General features: G+C 35.6%; 1 protein-coding gene across 1 annotated transcript; it reads left to right on the top strand.

Moving 5' to 3' along the window:
* Positions 1-869: 869 nt before the first annotated feature.
* LOC121984273 (protein DEFECTIVE IN EXINE FORMATION 1-like) lies at positions 870-7,773 on the top strand. Its single transcript, XM_042537129.1, has 13 exons — positions 870-1,208; positions 1,499-1,609; positions 2,305-2,387; positions 2,534-2,651; positions 2,718-2,878; positions 3,246-3,751; positions 3,874-3,944; positions 4,574-4,830; positions 5,469-5,650; positions 6,361-6,644; positions 6,727-6,844; positions 7,016-7,195; positions 7,283-7,773. Exons 1-13 carry the CDS (start codon positions 1,063-1,065, stop codon positions 7,595-7,597), a joined length of 2,532 nt encoding a protein of 843 aa, XP_042393063.1. The 5' UTR covers positions 870-1,062; the 3' UTR covers positions 7,598-7,773.
* Positions 7,774-22,626: the final 14,853 nt, after the last annotated feature.

The raw sequence follows: 22,626 nt of genomic DNA, 5'->3' as shown, positions 1-22,626 counted from the left end.
TGTAATATAATTATTTTATTTTTTTTATTAATTATATTATAAGATCCTAGTTTTGCCCTTAAAGATAATTTTGGGACGTTGGCAGTGGGCAATGCATCGTTCTCATCTTTAGATTTATCTTGATGATTGATCAAAAATTTTTATAGAACCGAGTTAGTCATCTGAATTAATCGGTTCAAAAATTAAATACCTAGATTAAAAAAAACGTAAAAATATATTTCACAGCTATCATTGACAACATATGAAGGGAGCTTGCATAATGGTCATACGCTTGTAAGCAAGAAACTTCAAAGTTTGACAAATGTATTACTTGTTATTTTATGAAAGAGGTGGATGGAAAGCGAGAAATAGCAAGATATTACATTTAGCATTCTCACAATCAATACGAATTAAAAATGATTACTAGCTCTTGATTTTTTATTGTCGAAAGTTTTAACAATAACTATTAGATAGAAGTTTCCAACCCAATGTTCCTTCTTGATGATAAAACGAATATGTTCGTCCTCAACACTCCGTCAACCCGTCCCGCCCTAATGTTACTTCTTTGAGATTAGCGAAGTGAGACCAAAATTTTCAATTAAGCTTAGCCCAGCCCATCCAACCCATCTAAAAGGTCGCTTTTTTTCTCCGGAGCTGTAAATAAATTGTAGTAAATCAAGTTAAATTAAATTTTATTATGTTCAAGTTTATTATTTGATAAGATAACGGAATCAAGTCAATTAAAATTTAAAAATAAATTAAACTGTTAAAATAATTATTTAAATTAATTTAATTTTTTTATTCCTAAACATTTGATTCATTTTCTCTTAGTGGCAGGGTCCGGTCGAACAACGAACCGGTTGAGTTTCGGTTTTTTTCTTCTTCTTGGCTCTGGATCTTCCCTTTCTTCTACAGTCACGGTTAGGTCTTGCCACGCTGATCGACGGCGGTGGGGGCGATGCCAGGCGATCCTCCGGCTTGACTATCTTCCATATTCAACTCGTTTTCTTATTTCCGTTTACTGCCGTTAATCTCCGGAGTTAGGGTTTCTATCGAGCATTTGGAAGAAAAGCCACGGATCCGATGGGGTTCTTCGTGGGTCTTTTCATCCTTGCACTCCTATGTGCTGCACCGCAATTGCTTGCGGTGGATGGTGCCTCCCCGTCCAACCACACCAACAAATTCCGCGACCGGCAAGCAAGTGATGATATGCTCGGATATCCCCAGTTGTAAGCTCCGCGCCATTTATTTCTTCTAATTATTTTCATCTTCCCGATGTTTTTCTTTTAATTTATAAAAGAATCAACTAGAAATGTATCCAAATGGTAGTTTTGATCTAAAACTTGGTTTTTCACGATATTCACTCTTTTTCTAGCTCCGTTACTGTGCCTGCATCAGTACTTTCTTAATTCCACAATGTTTAGTCAATGTAGAAAATTGACCTCTTAAGTAACCCTAGATTTATGCTTTGAGCTCATTGGTACTGACGCACGTCCAATTTCTTGTTGTTTAATCGTAGAGATGAAGATGCTTTGTTGAATACCAAGTGTCCTAAGCATATAGAATTGAGATGGCAAACCGAGGTTAGCTCCAGTATATATGCAACTCCATTGATTGCTGATATCAACAGGTAAGGCATATCCATCACTTATCTGCCTGACTAGACATAGTTAACTTTGTTTGTGAAGGATTTCATGGGAACTAGTGCATTGTTTAGTACGAACTGAGCAAAACTACTTGCCTTAAAAATTAATATTAGCAAATCTTCCTTAAGTTTCTGAATTTTGAATATGCTGATGAAGAATTCAAGGTAAAATTGGCCTATTTAACCTTTCTTAATTTTCATACTATGCCACTGATAGATGTTGAGATAAAATTTGTTTGGGGAAGACTACTAAATTTTGAATTTCACCAAGCAAAGTGATAGACATTAAAGGCCACACCATATTATCATTTGAGTTTTTTTTTCTATCTTCATAAATGTCAATATTTATGCTGAGATAGGTTCTGAAATAAGTCTTTTGAACAGCTAGGACCAATCACAATTCCTGCACATTTGTTGTCTAAACTAACCAAAGTTCAACTAAACTCTGTATTAACAGTGGTGTAGCCATGAAGTAATTCCAATGAATAAGCTGTTTCTTGTTTATTGATGTATAACATGTGTTTAGACTAAACATTTCTTTGGTGCTTACTGCTTAACTTTTAAGAATAACAGTACCTGATCGCTAGATATCTGCCTTTGTTTTTTTTTAAGAATAGTGGGCACAGTCGTATCTGTGCTAACTGAGAGGTTGACTTATTGTTGTATTCTTGCAACTCCAGTGATGGCAAGCTAGAGATAGTGGTACCATCATTTGTCCATTACCTCGAAGTATTGGAGGGTTCTGATGGTGATAAAATGCCAGGTATCTCTTTAATGTTATTTCTGTTATCTAGTCATTTATCTATAAATTTCAATATCTTGTTGGTAGCTCCTTTGCATGCTTTTTGTAGTTACTCAACACATAATAGCATATAATTTCCATTGATGTCAAAATTCCAAATTCATCAGGATGGCCTGCTTTCCACCAATCGACAGTCCATTCCAGCCCTCTCTTATATGACATAGACAAGGATGGTACAAGAGAAATAGCATTAGCTACCTATGATGGAGTTGTAAATTTTTTCAGGTAAGTAGCTTCAACAATTGTTTGGTGGATTGCTGCATGTTGACATAAATCTGGTGGCTATAATAGGGTCTCTGGCTATCTGATGATGGATAAACTAGAAGTACCTCGTAGAAAGGTTCGTAAAAACTGGTATGTTGGCTTGGATCCAGATCCAGTGGATCGTTCACATCCAGATGTCCATGATGATTCAATTTCCAAGGAGGCTTCTGCTAAGAACTCAATATCTCGTATGTGATCACAACCCAACTGCAATCACCTTTGCTTTTATTTCTGTTTCCTGAGGATGTTGGCCAATTAGCCATATTATAATTGTGCTGATTGTTGTTGTTCGTAAACTTTTTGCGATTGCATTTTTATACATATTTAAACGTGAAACACTGTGTTTTGCAAATCCTGTAACATATTTAAGATTTCTTAAATAACTTTGCTATGGTAAATATATTAGGATTCACATGTCAAATTTTGTAAGTATGTTATACGATGATTGAGAAATTAGCATATGGGTTTATAAACTAATATTCCAAGTATCACATATTCCTTTTTGAAATTTTGATTGTGAATCAAATTAGGAAATTTCTGTTGCTTTTTATCCAGATATAAATGGGAGCATGAATGGGTCAAATAATTATGATTCTACAAACATTGTGAACAACCTCTCAATGAATACATCTAAGCTTGAGGACAAAGGAAAACTTGATGTTGCCCAAACTAGTCAATACAATGGAGTGTCAAGCAATCTTAATGACACAATCAAAAGGGACACTTCATTGGGAAATGGTACAGAGGAAAATCAAACACAGACACAAAGAAGGCTTCTTGAAGAAATTGATAATCAAGGGGCCCACGATGGACATTTGGAAGACCATAACACTAGTGACAGAGTGCAAGGAGCAACTGTGGAAAATGACCAAGAACTGGAAGAAGAAGCTGATTCATCTTTTGATTTGTTTAGAGATACAGATGAGTTAGCTGATGAGTATAATTATGACTATGATGATTATATTGATGAATCAATGTGGGGGGATGAAAATTGGACAGAAGAGAGCCATGAGACAGCCGAAGATTATGTTAGCATAGATTCACACATACTTTGCACTCCAGTAAGTTCCATCAACTGCTATTTTTCAATTATTTTCCATTGGAGTTGATCATACAGAAAAAGGAAAAAATCAAGGAATTTAATTCCTAAAGGCTTGACCCACATTTTTAATATTCTATGAAGGTAATTGCTGACATAGATAATGATGGTACTCAAGAAATGGTTGTGGCTGTTTCATACTTCTTTGACCGCGAGTAAGAATTTCTACTTTATGCATCTGTGGTATTTTTACATGAAAAATTGCCCATAATGATACGAAAACTGTTTCTGGTATTTCTTTCGGATTTAATTATCCTGTGGAAAAGTTTGTGGTAAGCAACTTCTCTGCTTTTTGTTTAAAAAGTTTTCTTGTACCTTGATATCATCTTCCTAGCCATTTCTGTTTCTTGAAATGAAAATTGGTGCTAAAGTCATAGACTAATTTGATACTTTCTACATCTGACATATGATATATTAATCTTATGTAGGTTACAATGTTACAATAATAACTCAATATTGATGGAAGTTTATTACAGGAACAATCAGCATACTTTTTACACTGCTTTTCATGCAATTTTCATAAATTTAATGGTTGTATGCGAACCGTGTGTAATTATTCTTACTGGTCATAGTCTTAGGTCATGATTCTCACAATGTTGGCTTGTCTAATTGATTCTTGATCATCTGCCCAAACTATGGTTGTATTCAACTGAGATACTACTATCATTTTGTTCTTGTATATTTAATGCATTTCATCAGGTATTGGTTTTTTTGGTGAATGTCATATATATCTAAGGTTTTTTGTGCTTTCAATTCTTTCTTATTACAGTTGATAAGTTGGCAGGTATTATGATAATCCAGAGCATTCAGCTGAGTTAGGGGGAATCAACATTGAAAAATATGTAGCAAGTGGGATTGTAGTTTTCAACCTTGATACAAAGCAAGTCAAATGGATTCAAGATCTTGATTTAAGTGTTGATTCGGGGAATTTCCGTGCATATGTTTATTCTTCTCCTACTGTGGTTGACTTGGACGGTGATGGAAAATTGGACATTCTTGTTGGCACTTCCTATGGCTTGTTTTATATTTTGGATCATCATGGTAATCTCTTTTGGTTTCATTTTATAGTTGTAATTATTATCTTTGTTAAGTCAATGTGTTCTTTGTAATGTTATTAACTGCAACATCTTCATGTTTATATACTGCAATTTACCCAATATATATTGGAGGAATTGCAGCTTTACTATTGTGGTAAATTTTGTAGTTTGAGTAGGATTTTCTGTTAGAACTTGTAGAAATTTAGAATACAAACTGAAACCTCTCTGAATAGAAGCCAGTGAATATTCAGTAGAAATAGGAATTTGACATGAGATCAAATTTTGTGGTTGTGTATCCTAAGGGTGGATTTAGTTTAGTTGCTGACATTAGAGTTTGTGGTATATGTTTGGGAATTAGGGTCCTCACCAAGTTTCACTAATCTTGAACTGAAATGGACTAGGTCTAATGGCAAACCCGTGCCTTTATTTACTTAAGACTTTCCTAGATGTGACACTTATGTAACATTAATATCTCTTGTATTCATTTTCAAAAAGAGAAGACAATCTAAATTTAAAGGATATTATTAACATGTCTCTTGCTCTCTCTCTATCTCAAATATGCAATTATGTAATCTTAAATTATCAGAACCAAGCACAAAGCTTCGATCTCTTGATTTTATTTTTGAAAGCAATTTCGTGTAGGCCAAGTGAGAAACAAATTTCCTCTTGAGATGGCTGAGATTCAAGCACCAGCTGTGGCAGCTGATATTAATGATGATGGCAAAATTGAAATAGTGACAGTTGACACTCATGGAAATGTTGCAGCATGGACTGCACAAGGAGAAGAAATTTGGGAAGTGCATCTTAAGAGTCTAATACCACAGGCAAGTTTATTTCATTTTTATCTGGATGCCATTTAAACTTGATTCATTTCTTCTTAAGGTGATCTTACCTGTACTTGTGCATATTTATGCTAGATTTGATTGTGTATACTACATGTAGGATAAATAGTATTTTTTTAATATTTTGATTTGAACAAAGAATTTCAAATCCGATGGAACTTATATAGAGAATCATAGTGTTATAATACTAAATGCCATTTTGTTCATGTGGCATGAATATGACTTGGATTGCCATTTTTTTCTCTCCACTAATACTGAGATATGCATTTCACAGTGTTCTTTATGATAATATTAAAATATTTATTGATCATAGAGATTTATAGCAAGCATGTTTTACCAAATGAATTACCTTTCACTAAGCAAGCATGTTCTGAGGCAGATGTGAAACCTTGATTTGCCTTGTTAATTCTAGAAAACAACCGTCTGGCATATACTACAATGCTAACAAGCTATCTCCTTGAGACATTGCATATCTAATCTGTTCTGTTCTGAATTTTTAAAAGTTTGATTCTTGTTTAACTGTTCTGAGACATGCTCAGTTTTACTTCTGTTTTTTTTGAATTGCATCTGTATTAATGTTTTTCTTGTGACAAACAGTTGCATTAACCAGCATGTGACAACCTGATTAGGGTGTTATTAGGTATTAACATTTATTTATCAGTTGCCTAAATGATTTTGAGATTTGATGCCAGAGCCCAACTGTTGGTGATGTTGATGGAGATGGGCATACTGATATAGTGATCCCAACCACATCAGGGAACATCTACGTTCTCAGTGGCAGAGACGGTTCACATGTTCGACCTTTCCCTTACCGAACCAATGGAAGAGTTATGAGTCGGATTCTTTTAGTTGATCTAAATAAACAAAATGAGCAATCTAAAGGGCTAACTCTAGTTACCACTTCATTTGATGGCTATTTGTACTTGATTGATGGAACCACAGGTTGTCCAGATGTTGTTGACATTGGCGAGACTTCGTATGTTATTAACCATGGTACCTTGTTTATATCTAATACAATTTTCTTTACCTTTTCTTTATAAATGTTTTATTATCTGCAGACACAGTATGGTCTTGGCTGATAATGTTGATGGTGGACATGACCTTGATCTTATTGTGACTACTATGAATGGCAATGTGTATTGCTTCTCCACTGCCTCATCGCACCATCCTCTTAAGGTGCTCTGGTTTTTGTATTTTGTTATGGCAGAATCTTAATAGTTCTCGTGACTTAAGAGTTTTTATTTGTTTTTGTTTCATTCGGAAATTTCACACAAAATTTGGCGTAGCAGTTATTTTTAATCTTATCCAACTTGTAATGTTACATAGATTTGCTCCCCTTGATTGCAGGAATGGAGATCGCCCAACCAAGGTAGAAACAATGTTGCAGCTCGCAATTACCGTGAAGGTATATTCATTTCGCATGCATCCAGAGCTTTCCGTGATGAAGGAAAACATTTCTGGGTGGAGATGGAGATTATCGACAAATACAGGGTGCCTTCTGGGTTTCAAGGACCCTATACTGTTACAGTAAGACAATTTCGACCTGTTTCTTTGAATCTTGCACGCTCACTTCCCATCATTGATTCTATTTCCACTCTCTTCGTTGAACACTAGACAACTTTGCTAGTGCCGGGAAATTATCAAGGAGAGAGGCGTATTGTGGTAAATCAGGTCTACGATCGTCCTGGGAAGCAGCGGATCAAGCTTCCAACAGTACCTGTCCGAACAACAGGAACAGTCGTGGTTGAGATGGTGGACAGAAATGGGCTTTACTTCTCTGATGAGTTTTCACTCACCTTCCATATGCATTACTATAAACTTTTAAAGTGGCTTACAGTCTTGCCGATGCTTGGGATGTTCAGCATCCTTGTTATTCTCCGGCCACAAGAGAGTGCTCCTTTGCCATCCTTTTCAAGGAACAGAGATTAACATCTGAGAGTTGGGATCGGGATCAGCACATCGGCATAGGAATGATTCTTTGAACTTTTCATTCCAACAGTTCGAGTCTAAACTTTGAATGAAATAGAGATTATATCAATTTTCACTAATTGCCAACTCAGTTGAACCATCAAATTAGGAAAGCTCGGGTGTTATATTGTATTGGATCATCAAGTGCTACGTGATTGGACTACAGGTTCCCTCATCAGAGCATGATGTCAAGCCTATCGATCTCCCTCAGCTGAGTATGATGATGAGCTTTATTATCTCCTCATCCATGCAGAAGGTTAAATTTATAACCACCACCATTTTGGGATTGATGAAGAATTTGAAAGATCTATGAAAATACAATCAAGGGAGCTCACAAACAGAAAGAGTAGACACCCAAGTTAAAAAGAAACAAAGAAGAGGTGGGAAAAATAATTATCATGGATGCTAAGATGAGCAATGGCTTAGTTTCCCTTTGGCAATGGGAGATCAATAGTAAGGAAGTACTATTGCTATAAAAATAATGATAATATAAAAAATTACCGTAAATTTATATATTTGTTTAATAATCAAATAATTCTTTTATTTATAATTTTATATTATTTTGTGAGTAAATAGAATATTATAATAAAAGATTGTAATCCTAGTCCTATGATGGTAGCTTTAGTGATATATTAGGTAAGCAGGATATTAAAAGATTAATACAATAATGACAATAATAATATATATATATATATATATATATATATATATATATATATATATATATATATATATATATATATATATATATATCCACTATAATAACAATAATTAATCTTACATCGACAAAACGATACAGATAGGATGTTTAGATAAGTATATAGGTATTTGAGTGTCCAGTTAAAGAGTGAGGGTGACATATTTATTATTATAAAGTAAAATATTAATTTTCTACGGACGTATAGAAAAAAAATTGTTTTCCACTTCTTAGTTATTTAAGTGGTTCTTTTATATAATATAAGGATGGACGGTAAGGAATGTCTAGATGAGTGTAACTATGTTTTATTTGACTTAGATAAGTATATAGGTAAAATTATTAAAACAAGATTTCAGTTGACATGTTGTCAATTGTTTATAAATTCATAGCATACATAGAAGTAAAATGTTCCTCTTGGTTGGGATTCCAATTTCATTGTCTTCGTCAAACCTAAATCTAAACACAACACGGTTTATCTTCTTCTTCAAACGCACGATGCAGCAACTTAACTTGTTTTTGATGTTGCAGCACTATGCGACGGTTGATTTCTCTTCTTGACGTGTGTCCGAACCAACACTGACGACCAGTGCATCTTCTTCGTCAAACCTAAATCTAAATACCACGGTACAACATGATTCAGCAAGTCAATGTGTTTCATTCATTGTAGTACGGTGCAAGAACTCAATGAAGACAAATGACCCTCTCCTCTGAAGTCCTAACTAGTGAAATGCAACTTTCCTCCTCTCCATCTCCTATTGCAACGGTCGAGCGAGGTATGTTATTTATTTGGGTTAGCGCTCAAAACTTCCTAAAGTGCGAACCACCCTTATAAATGAAGTTTGCGCTTTAGTTTGGTGTAAACTAATGTTCTAGTAGTTCCAAAACTTTTGACACTATTGCGGAAATTGCAAGCATTCAAGAAAAATTCTAAAGCACCGACAATAATTAAAATCCTACCGAGTATGCAACTTTTCACTATGATCAATCTAGAGATGTATGTTGTCTTCTACTATATTTTAGTTATGTTTTTCCCTTTTTATATATTAGTATTATGAATTTGTAGGAAGAATAACATTTATAATTTTTAGATGTCTTTATTTAACTCTTTAAATTAAAATACTAATTTTGGGTCTATATTACATATAATTATTTCTTAAGGGATAGATTCTAAAAGATTTATTGTACAATTTTAGTAAGATACACTTTTAATGATATATTGACTTCCTCTACTCGGTTAATGTGATTTTTTAAATATTAATAGAATTTTTGTTTACAATATGGTTAATTTATGATTTTATCAATGTAGGGAAGATCAAATTTTTGATGAGATGCTCACAGTTATGATGCAATCTATAGATTCACAAATAGAGAACCGAAACAAATCTATTACTCCAAATATAAATTTGGGTATCGGTAATATGATACATTCAACTTCATCTAGTGTTATGGTCAATACTAGAGAGACTATTAATTACATGTTCAATTTGAATGAACAAACTCCTAGTTTTGAGTATGATCCAATACATAAAAGTACATGATTGGAAGATCTTTTTGAAGATATGTGAATTGAACAAGAATATAATGAGAATAGAATGGAAGCAGAAATTCAAATGAATGTTTCTGAGAATTAATTCTTAGCAAATGATATCCACTATTCATTAGATGAGCCAATCAACACTAATGAATATAGTGACCTTGAAAAGCAGTTTCCATTAGCTGAAGATGCATATTAAATGAACATAAGACTTTTTTTTATTGCTAATCGAACAAGTAGATGACTTTGTTGAGAAATTTTTTGTTGGTAAGGTAGTTGTGTATTTTTTAAAACTTTTATTATGTTAACTCAACTAAATTTCAATAGTACTTATATAAACATATATAAATTAATATTGTAGGTATATACAATACAAAAATATTTTAAAGATGCACTTGCTAAATATGCTATGAACAAACACTTCACATACAAAATAAAGGACATAAGGAAGAATAGAGTTAAAATAATTTGTGATGAAGAAAATTGCACATGGATAATAATTACAAGGGGAGATATTGAGTTCATAGTTACAAAATATTTAGAGCATTATTAGTGTCATCTTTATATGACAATAGTTGATCATCCTGCATGCACATCTTTATTTATAGTTTCTTAGATTGAAAGTCATTTTGTGGCATCAGAAGATTATAGACCTATAAACATTCAAAATGAGATAAAATCACGATTTAGAATGAATATATAATATCAAAAAGGCATACTATGCACGTATGAAAGCTATAAATAAGGTGGTAGGTGATTTTGATATGGATTATGGTGATGCCCCTAGACTATTTCATGAGCTAAAATATAGAGACCCAGATACATACGTTGTATTGAAAAGAAATAGTGATAAGTTCCATCATCATTTTTGGACTTTTGGTGCATGTGGAAGAGTTTTTCGAACCTCTTTTTAAAAATTAATTGGAATTAATGAAACACACTTGAGGGGCAAGTACCCTGGTGTATTATTGATGGATACAATAGTAGATGGTAATGGAAATCTTCTTTCAGTTGGCTTTGTAATTGCTGAGGTTGAGTGTGGCTCTATATGAGAGTGATTTTTAAATCATTTAAAGATATTTCTTGTAGTTGATCCATCAAATATAACAATTATATCTGATAGACATCGTGAAATATTATTTGTAATTAGTAAAGTTTACCCTTTTGCTTACCATGGATTATGTTGTCGTCACTTGTCATGTAATATGATTATTGATACTCATGATAGAGCTACATTAGGAATGCTTTGGACTGCAGCTAGAGCACATACAATTCCACAATTTGATCTAATCATGCAGACTATGTCAGAGACACATGTAGATGCTTATAAATGACTTCAAAATATAGAATGTACAAAAAGGGTAAATGCACATTTCCATGGTAAAAGGTGTTAGGGTCGAAATGTGCTAGAGGGGGGGGGGGGTGAATAACTCATCGCACTCCTTGTAGCTTGCTTCTTGGTGATGATATGCAGCGGAAAATACAAGAAATAAAGTTACAATGCTAACACAAAGGATTTACTTGGTATCCACATCAAGACGAGGTGACTAATCCAAGGATCCATACACACGAACACTCTCTACTAATAAAAAATACTCTTTTACGGTAACTACCGAAGGCGGAGAAGCCTTGTACAAACCTACACAACAAATACAACTCACGCAAGAAGAAAATACAAAAGATGCAAATAAAAACTCCTTGTTCTTGCTTACTTGTTGCTTGTTGTTGCCTCTTGAACCTTGGCAGTGTACCTACACTTGTCTCCAAGAGCCTTCAAGATCTGGCTGTCAGAGTGGAGAAATTGTTGTGGAGCTTGCTGTGATCGCGCGGAGAAGAAAGCCGAAGAAGTGCGCAGAAAATCGCTCGCCAACGGCTATAACCTGCGCAACGATCGGACCCCAATCGATTGAATGACTCTCAATCGATTGGGGAGACTTTAAATCAATCGGTTGATCAATTCAGAGCGCCTCTGTGCCCTCTGGAAATTGCCTTGATCGGTTGATCAATTCAAAGTTATCCCGCAATTCTCCAGCCTCCCAATCGATCGCCCGATCAATTGGAGGCTCACAATCAATCAACTGATCGATTGGGAGGACTTCTGTGCGACAACGACACCTTCCCAATCGATTCACCGATCAATTGGGAGGTCCTTTTATCGCGACACCTCATCCAATCGATCAACCGATCGATTGGACATGAGTTAATTGATCGGTTGATCGATTTGGCCCATTTATGACTTGCCAAATCAAGTCCAAAGTCCCTAAAACCAACATCTGGTCAACCATGACCTGTTGAAACATCATGCCCAGCATCCTGTCACCCTCAATCTGTTAGGACTTCCTCACCAAGTGTCCGGTCAACCTTGACCCACTTGGATTTTCCCGTGCCTACCTTTACTCACCAGGGCTTTAACTTCTGCCTAGCTTCACTCATTAGGTCTTTCACCTAGCTTCATTCATCAGGATTTACCTTCTTCCTAGCTTTACTCACTAGGTCTTTCACCTGGCTTCACTCACCAGGATTTTCCTTCTGCCTAGCTTCACTTACTAGGTCTTTCACCTAACTTCACTCACCAGGATTTCCCAACTGCCTGGCTTCACTCACCAGGACTTCCCTTCTTTCTAGCTTCACTTACTAGGTCTTTCACTTGGCTTTACTCACCAGGATTTCCCAACTGTCTGGCTTCACTCACCAGGACTTTCTAGTCAAGTATTCGGTCAATCTTGACCTACTTGACTCTTCTTCACACCAATCTGGTCAAACTCGAACTAGAGGAAAATGTTCCAGCAATCTCTCCAATCGGGCGATTGTACCTGCAATCTCCACGTATTATCAGTCTCCATGTATTGTCAAACATCGAAACTCAAACATCAAGACTCAAGCTTGAGCCAACTCAAGCGCAGTCAATCTGGTCAACCTGACCCAGGGGATATTGCACCAATAATTTTCTCATTTTTGATGTTTGACAATACCTTTAAGTTAGGCTAATCCCATAGCCTCAACTTTCTTCATGTCAATGTATGAATGAGGGTACCCTTCATTCTCCCCCTTTTCTAGAGGGCAGACTCTCTCTTTAGGTAATGAAGGTCTAACTTAAACCATACATGCCCTTCATTCTCCCCCTTTTCTAGAGGGCAAACTCCCTCTTTAGGTAATGAAGGTCTAACTTAAATCACACATTCTCCCCCTATTGGCACACATCAAAAACTCTCCCCCTGAAGAGTTACCAAACATTGTTCACAACTTCACATGTTGTGTACAATACAATAATGAAGGTCTCATACCCTTCATTTACCTTTACTGCTCACTCTTGAGCTTTAACCAATTCAATAATGAAGGTACCATACATTTCATTTTCTTTCAATGCTCACCCTTGAGCATGAACAACTAAACAATGAACATATCCACTCCCTATTATATTCAAAATGCTCAACCTTGAGCATTTACGCTAAGGAAGGTTGACCACCTTCCAAGGTATATGAAAACAAATAAATTTTCATATTTTTAAAGAGTAACTCCCCCTAAAGATATGCTCGTAACTTCTGTCATTGCACCAATAATGACTTGAAATCTCTAAACCTTTAGGAAACCCAAATTTAGAAGTTTTGAGGTTCAAAAATTTTATATTGAAACCAAACCTAAGCCTAAACCTCTACTTAGTCTCCCTTAACCAATCCATCCATGTTTTCATCATGAAAACTCTCCGTAAATGTATACAAATGTGTGTTGAGGGGTTAGAAATGGTTACATGGACGGAAAATGGGTTAAATCACTGAAAGCAAGCTTTTCCAGTCAAAATCAGCGCTTCAATCGATTGAAGTTGGGGTATGAATCGATTGAACCTGATCCAATCGATCCATGGATCAATTCAATAAGTGTAGATCGATCGGAGGATTGATCCAGTGAGCTTCTTCTTGCGACATCATGCCTCTCAATCAATCGCCCGATCGATTGAGGCACTCCAATCGATCGGGTGATCGATTGAAGGTCTGATATCTCTGAAATTGTATTTCAGTGAATTTCAGAAACTCCCCAAAAAATTCTATAAAATTCTAAAAATTATGAAAGTTGTTGTAGACATTATTTAGGGTATATACTATCATGAAAAAATAGTTTTCTATGAAAATACTTCTTATTTTCAAAGATTGACATAAACTTGAAAACTTGTAAAAACTTCAATATTTTCTTCTAGTTTGTGTCTAACTTTTCAATGATGATTACTTTCAAAAGATAGTCTTCATCAAGATTTTCCAAAGTATATTTAAAATCATTTTCAAAATCAATATCCAACCATGTTCTTTGGGCTCAATGCACATGACTTGTATATTAGCTTTCCCAATGATTGGAAGACACATAGTTTTATGTTTTGATGAACCTAAAACTCAAAAGAATGCACTAAATCAACATTTTGAGTTTTGTTCATCATCCTAGCATCTCACTTGTATCTAATGTGTACTAAAACACATACAAGTCACCTTATAGGTCTTTGTGAGATGTAAAATTTGATTTTGCCCTAAACTAGAGATCATGCATATCTACCTAGACACTTTGAGATTATGAACATCCACCTAGGATGTTACTTGTTAGTAAATGCTATTATCCTTAATTGCAAGGAATTAAAAATAATGCATGATGTGTTATGACATACATCAAAATAAATAATTTTCAAAAGAAAATTCGCTATTACTACAAGATATATGAATGACATGATATGATATTTTTATATTTTTTAATAATAAAATATGAATGCAAAATATGATGTCATGACATATGAACAGCAAACAATCATGGCAAGTTAGCATAAATAAAATACCTAGATTACCGATCTAATTATCCTTAAACCTTAGCTAACTTGAAATTAAATCCTATATTGTCCACTTTTTCTCAAGAAAATGTCAAACTCCCAATTTTGACATTTCTTTTTCCCTTTCTTAATTTGTACTAATTTAAATTAAGCATAATTCCTCAGGGTTTGACATATTTGACTCTTACAAGAGTAAACATCTTAAATTAAGGCATAAATCTTGCCCTTAACTCCTTAAGAAAATACCAAAATCCTAACTTGGCATTTCTTTTACTCTTGATTTGTTGTGCCAATTAAAATTACATCAAATTTCTCAAATTATAAAACATTTTACTCTTTCAAAGAGTAGATAATTAATCCTTTGCATTTTCAAAGGTTAACAAAAACCTTGAAAATACCTCCAAGTGTCAACTTTATTAAAGTTGGGTTAACCACCCTTCTAAATAGAGTTGACACTCTTTAACCCATGTAGGGGGTAGATAATATGCTCCTAGGAACCCAACACCTATTGGTGCTCCTTGGATGTTCTAGGTACTCACTAGGGATAACTTCCCTAGATACCTTCCTAGTGACTTTGTTAGGCTTCCTAGAAGCCTTGATCACTTTCTCTAGGTCAACTCTAAGGATAACTTCCCTTGTGACCTTCTTGGTGACTTTCTTAGACTTATTAGAAGTCTTAGTCACATTTGTTGTTGCAAAGATACTCCTAGGGATAACTTTCCTTGTATCCTTGACTTGACTCCTAGACTTAGGATTTGTTCCATAGCTATATGGAACCCTATGGTAAGAAGTTACATCATTCTTAGTCTTAGGTTTGTATCCCAAACCTCTATGATCATTTGATGGCTTTTGTGTTCCTAGCCCTAGGTGATGCCCATTTTGGCCCTTAAGAAAATCTTCGATTCTCTTTAAGGTCTTTTCCATGTTATCAAGCCTTGACATCAGACTTGATTTTCCATCATTAAATCCTTAGTTTTGGATTTTTCTTTAAATCCTTGAGCATTTCTATTTTTGGGCTTGTATCTACTATCCTTAGTATTCTTGCCCAAATTTCTATCTACCTTCCTAACCCTAGGTGTGGTAGTCTTAGCATGGAAAGCTACATATTTTTCCTTAATGCTATCATGCTTTCCATTTTTATGGTAAATAGCATTAAAGTGATATAAATTTGAACTAACATGCTTTTTACCATGATTTAAAGGGATAGACTCAATGATACCTTGGGGTTTACCTTGGAAGCTCCCCCTTGACTTGTGCTTCCACCCTTGATTTTGACCACTTTCCTCCCCTTAGGACATTGACTCCGATAATGTCATTTTTGATAACATAAGAAGCATACAATGTGCTCCTTGCTCTTCCTTATTATGGGGGTGATCTCCTTGGGCTTCTCCTTGCCTCTTTGTACCAGTTGACCCTTTTTCTTGGCCAATTTAGGACACTTACTTTTGTAGTGCCCATGTTCCCTACACTCAAAATATATAATATGATTTTTATTTTTAATTGAACTAGTTATACCTTCATGTGTAGGGATAACACTTTCTTCTTCTTCTTTGCTTGACTCGGAAGTAGAAGCTTCTCTTTCTTCTTGGTCCGGTGTCAACGAATGTCTCTCCCCCTTAATCCTAGAGGTGGAGACTTCTTCATCTTCATCTTGTACATAGAACAAAGAGTATGCTCCTTCTTTTCCCTTCTCATTGCATTCCTTTGAAGATGACACTTCTTGTTCTTCTTTTTTCGATGTTGAACATGTCTCAACCTCGGACTCCTCTCCTCCTTGATCTTGATCCAATGAGTTTCCCTCTTTGGATTCTTCTTGATTTTGTACAGTGGAGGGAATCTCATGAACCTTTTTCAGTTTGCTCCAAAGCTCCTTGGCATCCTTGAATTCTCCAGAATTCAATTTGAGCCAAAATATTGCTTGGCAATAAATTGACCAATAGCTTGGTCACTTTATCATTTGCCTCGCTCCTTTGAATTTGCTCTTAGCTCCATTTGCTCTTCTTAAGGATCTTGCCTTTTGAATTTCTTGGAGCTTCGAAGCCTTCCATTAGAGCAAGTCATTGCTCTATCTCCACCATCAAGAAATTTTTGATCCTTGATTTCCAAAGATCGAAGCTTGTTGAAGTGAATGGTGGAGGCACCCTTGTGTCAAATCCGAATCCATCTCCGAATTCCATTTGAAGTTGAGCTCTTGATAAAATCTTTGGCTTGATGAAATTTGCTTCAACTTCTTTACCCTCTAGCCTTGTTGCCCCTTCCGGTGATGATTCCGGTGAAGAATGACCTCGCTCTGATACTGCTTGTTAGGGTCGAAATGTGCTAGAGGGGGGTGAATAGCTCGTCACACTCTTCGTAGCTTGCTTCTTGGTGATGATATGCAGCGGAAAATACAAAAAACAAAGTTACAATGCTAACACAAAGGATTTACTTGGTATCCACCTCAAGACGAGGTGACTAATCCAAGGATTCACACACACGAGCACTCTCCACTAATAAAAACACTCCTTTACGGTAACTACCGAAGGCAGAGAAGCCTTGTACAAACCCACACAACAAATACAACTCACGCAAGAAGAAAATACAAAAGATGTAAATAAAAACTCCTTCTTGCTTACTTGTTACTTGTTGTTACCTCTTGAACCTTGGCAGTGTACCTACACTTGTCTCCAAGAGCCATCAAGATCTGGCTGTGAGAGTGGAGAAATTGCTATTGAGCTCGCTGTGATTTGCGCGGAGAAGAAAGCCGAAGAAGTGCGTAGAAAATCACTCACCAACGGCTATAACCTGCGCAACGGTCGGATCCCAATCGATTGAATGACTCTTAATCGATTGGGGAGACTTTGAATCGATCGATTGATTGATTCAGAGCACCTCTGTGCTCTCTAGAAATCATCTGAATCGATTGCCCAAACGATTCAAAGTTGTCCCGCGATTCTCCAGCCTCCCAATCGATCGCCCGATCGATTGGAGGCTCCCAATCGATCGGATGATCAATTGGGAGGACTTCTGTGCGACGGTGACCCTTCCCAATCGATTCACCGATGGATTGGGAGGTCCTTTTGTCGTGGGACCTCATCCAATCGATCAATCGATCGATTGGACATGAGTCAATCGATCGATTGATTGATTTGGCCCATTTATGACTTACCAAATCAAGTCCAAAGTCCCTAAAACTAACATCCGGTCAATCATGACCTGTTGGAACATCATGCTTAGCATCCTATCACCCTCAATCTGCTAGGACTTCCTCACCAAGTGTCCGATCAGTCTTGACCCACTTGGATTTTCCCGTGCCTGCTTTCACTCACCAGGGCTTTAACTTCTACCTAGCTTCACTCACTAGGTCTTTCACCTGGCTTCACTCACCAAGATTTACCTTCTGCCTTGCTTCACTCACTAGGTCTTTCACTTGGCTTCACTCACCAGGATTTTCCTTCTGCCTAGCTTCACTCACTAGGTCTTTCACCTGACTTCACTCACCAGGATTTCCCAACTGCTTGGCTTCACTCACCAGGACTTCCCTTCTGCCTAACTTCACTTACTAGGTCTTTCACCTGACTTCACTCACCAGGATTTCCCAACTACCTTGCTTCACTCACCAGGACTTCCTAGTCAAGTATCCAGTCAATCTTGATCTACTTGACTCTTCTTCACACCAATCTGGTCAAACCCGAACTAGAGGAAAATTACTCCAGCAATCTCCCTAATCGGGCGATTGCACCTGTAATTTCCACGTATTGCCAGTCTCTGTGTATTGTCAAACATCGAAACTCAAATATCAAGACTCGAGCTTGAGCCAACTCAAGCGTAGTCAACCTGGTGAACCTGACCCAGGGGATATTGCACCAACAAAAGGTACTCAATGTTGACAATGAATTATTTTGAAAGCATGAGTACATTGTTCAAGAAGATTCGAGAACTCCCAATTACAACACTGATAAACAACACAAGGAGGAAGGCTGCTCAATGATTTTATACCGTAGGGAGCAAGTGGCTAATTCCTCAGGAGTATTGATGCCATTTGTTATGAAGGAGATTGAGACAAGGAGATAAAAAATTGGGTACTATACTGCTCATCCACATACCAGAATAGAAATGGAGGTACAAACTTCATCACCATCCTATATTGTTGACATGGAGTGTTGTAAATGTGATTGCGACGAGTTTCAAATTTCAGGACTTCCTTGCCCACACACTATGGCAGTGTGTTTATACAAGAGCATAGACCCGTGTAAGTATTATGAGCATTATTTCTTATTTGATACTTGAAAAAGTACTTACATGAATCTTATTTATCCATATATAAGTAAACAATATTGGCCAATAGGTGGACAAGAATGTATTATTTTACCACTTAGTAGCCTTGTGCAACCTGGAAGAAGGAAGAAGGCGAGGATCCCTTCCAAGGACACGGGAAAGGTTGAAAACAAGTGTAGTAGGTGCAAACAATTGGGTCACAATAAAAAATCCTGTAGAATGCCTCCAGCAATGATACATGTAATGGTATTCTTGTATTGGTGTTCTTTTGTGATAGTGTTCAACTTTTGTATGTATTTGGCACACAAGTCTATCATTGTGATGAATGAACATATAAGTGTATTTTGCTAAATATATTCAGATGTGTGTTTTGCTAAATATATTTAAATATCTCAATGTAATGTTGTCTATATTATGTTTCTATATTCATATGTTCAATCATGTAGAGATATAAATTGTTGTGTTGTGTTCTAAATTATTTTTTTATTGGATTGTGTAAAGTATTGTGAAAAAAGTTGTGTCATAAATTGTGTTGTGTTGTTGTGTCATTTATTGTGATAGAAATTTGTTAAAAAGCCATTGGTCCCGATATGGTGTATTAAAAAATCTCAACTCTCAATACGTTGTATCATAATGAAATTAATGGGCATTTTCACATTCAGGACACTAGCATGAACATATAGGATCCGACCATATGTTGATCCGATTTCAATTGGTCCATCAGCCAATTTTGGTCAAAATTGGCTGATGGACTTTTGAGACCCTAAAAATAAAAAAATTTAAATCTTAAGAAAGATAATGGATGAAACATCTCAAATATGGTGTGTTTCAGTGATTATCATCTGCATTTCATTTATATTGAGTCAAAAAATCTCATTTTCATGCCCAAATCATGTTTAAAAAATCGCTGCACTTATATGATGTATCGTAATGATATTAATGGGCATTTTCACGTTCAAGAGACTAGTTTGAACATATAGGATCTGGTCACATGTCGATCCGATGTAGTTTGGTCCATCAGCTGATTTTGGTCAAAATCGATTGATGGGCTTCGACTATCCAAAAAATAAAAATTTTAACACCATCACATAAAGGGAAGCTCAAGGATCTAAAATATGGTGTGGGTAAGTGATTATCATATAATTTTCATTTACTTAAAGCTTACGACATCATTTATTGTGCCCGGATCGTGTTTAAAAATTCATAACTCTTAATACGTTGTATCACAATGAAATTAATGGTCATTTTCATGTTCAAGACACCAGCCCGAGCACATAAGAACTTGTCCCAAGTCGATTCAATGTCGTTTGGTCCATCAGCCAGTTTTGGTCAAAATCGACTGATGGACATTAGAGACCCTAAAAATAAAAAATTTTAAATATTAAGAAAGAGAATAGATGAAGCATCTCAAATATAGCGTGTTTCATTGATTATCATCTGCATTTCATTTATACTGAGTCAAAAATCTCATTTTTCGTGCCCGAATCATGTTTAAAAAATTACTGCACTCAATACGATGTATCATAATGATGTTAATGAGCATTTTCACGTTCGGGAGATTAGCTCGAACACATAGGATCCAGCTACATGACGATTCGATATAGTTTGGTCCATCAGTCGATTTTGATCAAAACTGATTGATGGGTTCGACTATCTGAAAACTAAAAATTTCAACACCATCATATAGCAGGAAGCTCAAGGATATCAAATATGGTGTGGGTTAGTGATTATCATATAATTTTTATTTACTTTGAGCTTAGAACATCATTTATTGTGCCTGGATCATATTCAAAAATTCATAACTCTTAATACGTTGTATATTAATGATATTAATGGGCATTTTCACATCTAGGACACAAGCCTGAGCACATAAGAACTTGTCCCAAGTTGATCCGATGTCGTTTGGTCCATCAGCCAGTTTTACTCAAAATCGACTGATGGACTTTAAAGACCCTAAAAGTTAAAAATTTTAAATCTTAAGAAAGAGAATGGATGAAGCATCTCAAATATAGTGTGTTTAAGGGATTACCATTTGCATTTCATTTGTATTGAGTCAAAAACCCTTATTTTTCATGCCCGGGTCATGTTTAAAAAATCACTGCACTCAATACAATGTATTGTAATGATATTAATGGACATTTTCATATTCGGGAGACCAGCCCGAACACCTAGGATCCGGCCACATGACGATTTGATATAGTTTGGTCCATCAGCCAGTTTTGGTTAAAACGGCTGATAGACTTCGGCTATCCCAAAACTAAAAATTTAATACCATCACATAGAGGGAAGCTCAAGGATCTCAAATATGGTGTGAGTCAGTGATTTTTATAAAAATTTTATTTACTTTGAGCTTACAACATCATTTATTGTGCCCGAATTATGTTTAAAAATTTGTAACTCTCAATACGTTGTATCGTAATGATATTAATGGACATTTTCATGTTCAGGACACTAGCTCGAGCACATAGGAACTTGTCCCAAGTCGATCCGATGTTGTTTGGTCCATTAGCCGATTTTGGTCAAAATCAGCTGATGGACTTTAGAGACCCTAAAAATTAAAAATTTTAAATCTTAAGAAAGAGAATGGATGAAGCATCTCAAATATAGTATTTTTTTTCCAATGATTATCATTTGCATTTCATTTATATTGAGTAAAAAAAACCTCATTTTTCATGCATGAATCATGTTTAAAAAATTACTGCACTCAATATTGTGTATCGTAATGATATTAATAGTCATTTTCATGTTCAGAAGACCAACCCAAACACTTAGGATTCAGCCACATGATGATTCGATATAGTTTGGTCCATTAGCCAATTTTGGTCAAAATCGGCTGATGGACTTCGGCTATCCCAAAACTAAAAATTTTAACACCATCACATAGATGGAAGCTCAAGGATCTCAAATATGGGGTGGGTCAGTGATTTTCATATAATTTTTATTTACTTTGAGCTTATGACATCATTTATTGTGCCCGGATTGTGTTTAAAAATTCATAACTCTCAATGCGTTGTATCATAATGATATTAATGGACATTTTCACGTTTAGGACACCAGCCCGAGCACATAAGAACTTATCCTATGTCTATCTAATGTCGTTTGGTCCATCAGCTGGTTTTGGTTAAAATCGACTGATTAACTTTAGAGACTTTAAAAATTAAAAATTTTAAATCTTAATAAAGAGAATGGATGAAGCATCTCAAATATAGTGTGTTTCAGTGATTATCATCTACATTTCATTTATATTGAGTCAAAAAACCTCATTTTTCATGCCTGAATCATGTTTAAAAAATTGTTGCGCTCTTTACGATGTATCGTAATGATATTAATGAGGCACATACACTCATTTTTGATGTCCTGCAAGAAAAAGATGTGGCACATACACTCCCAAAAAATCAACATCAAGTATAATAGATGTACATAACGTGCCTCGCAAGGCATAATAAGAACATTTTTAAACAAACAAAGTACTAGGAGAACCCATATCAATACATCAATCATAACATGAAACACTTATTCTAAGTCTATAGGTGGTTGCTCAAAAGCATCGGTTGCATCATTGCTAGGAGGAAGTGATGGAGGAGGATGACCCGCCATCCATGAGCACACTAGGTCATGCAATGAATCTATGCTTGTCTACATATTAATTTGTCTATATCTAATATCCACAAGCTCCTTACGTACCGCAGTCATATTAC

The sequence above is a fragment of the Zingiber officinale genome, chromosome 5B, assembly GCF_018446385.1.
Source record: "Zingiber officinale cultivar Zhangliang chromosome 5B, Zo_v1.1, whole genome shotgun sequence".
In the NCBI taxonomy this organism is placed as follows: Eukaryota; Viridiplantae; Streptophyta; class Magnoliopsida; order Zingiberales; family Zingiberaceae; genus Zingiber; species Zingiber officinale.
Note: the sequence above shows the minus strand (reverse complement) of the source record. Positions and strands in the feature narration are given on the sequence as shown.

Excerpts from the sequence above, each read along its gene's own strand:
- LOC121984273 (XM_042537129.1), top strand. The coding sequence starts at position 1,063 with ATGGGGTTCTTCGTGGGTCTTTTCATCCTTGCACTCCTATGTGCTGCA. Across the intron at positions 2,879-3,245 it reads TGCTAAGAACTCAATATCTC|ATATAAATGGGAGCATGAAT; the intron begins GTATGTGATCAC and ends CTTTTTATCCAG. Across the intron at positions 6,645-6,726 it reads GTTGACATTGGCGAGACTTC|ACACAGTATGGTCTTGGCTG; the intron begins GTATGTTATTAA and ends TATTATCTGCAG.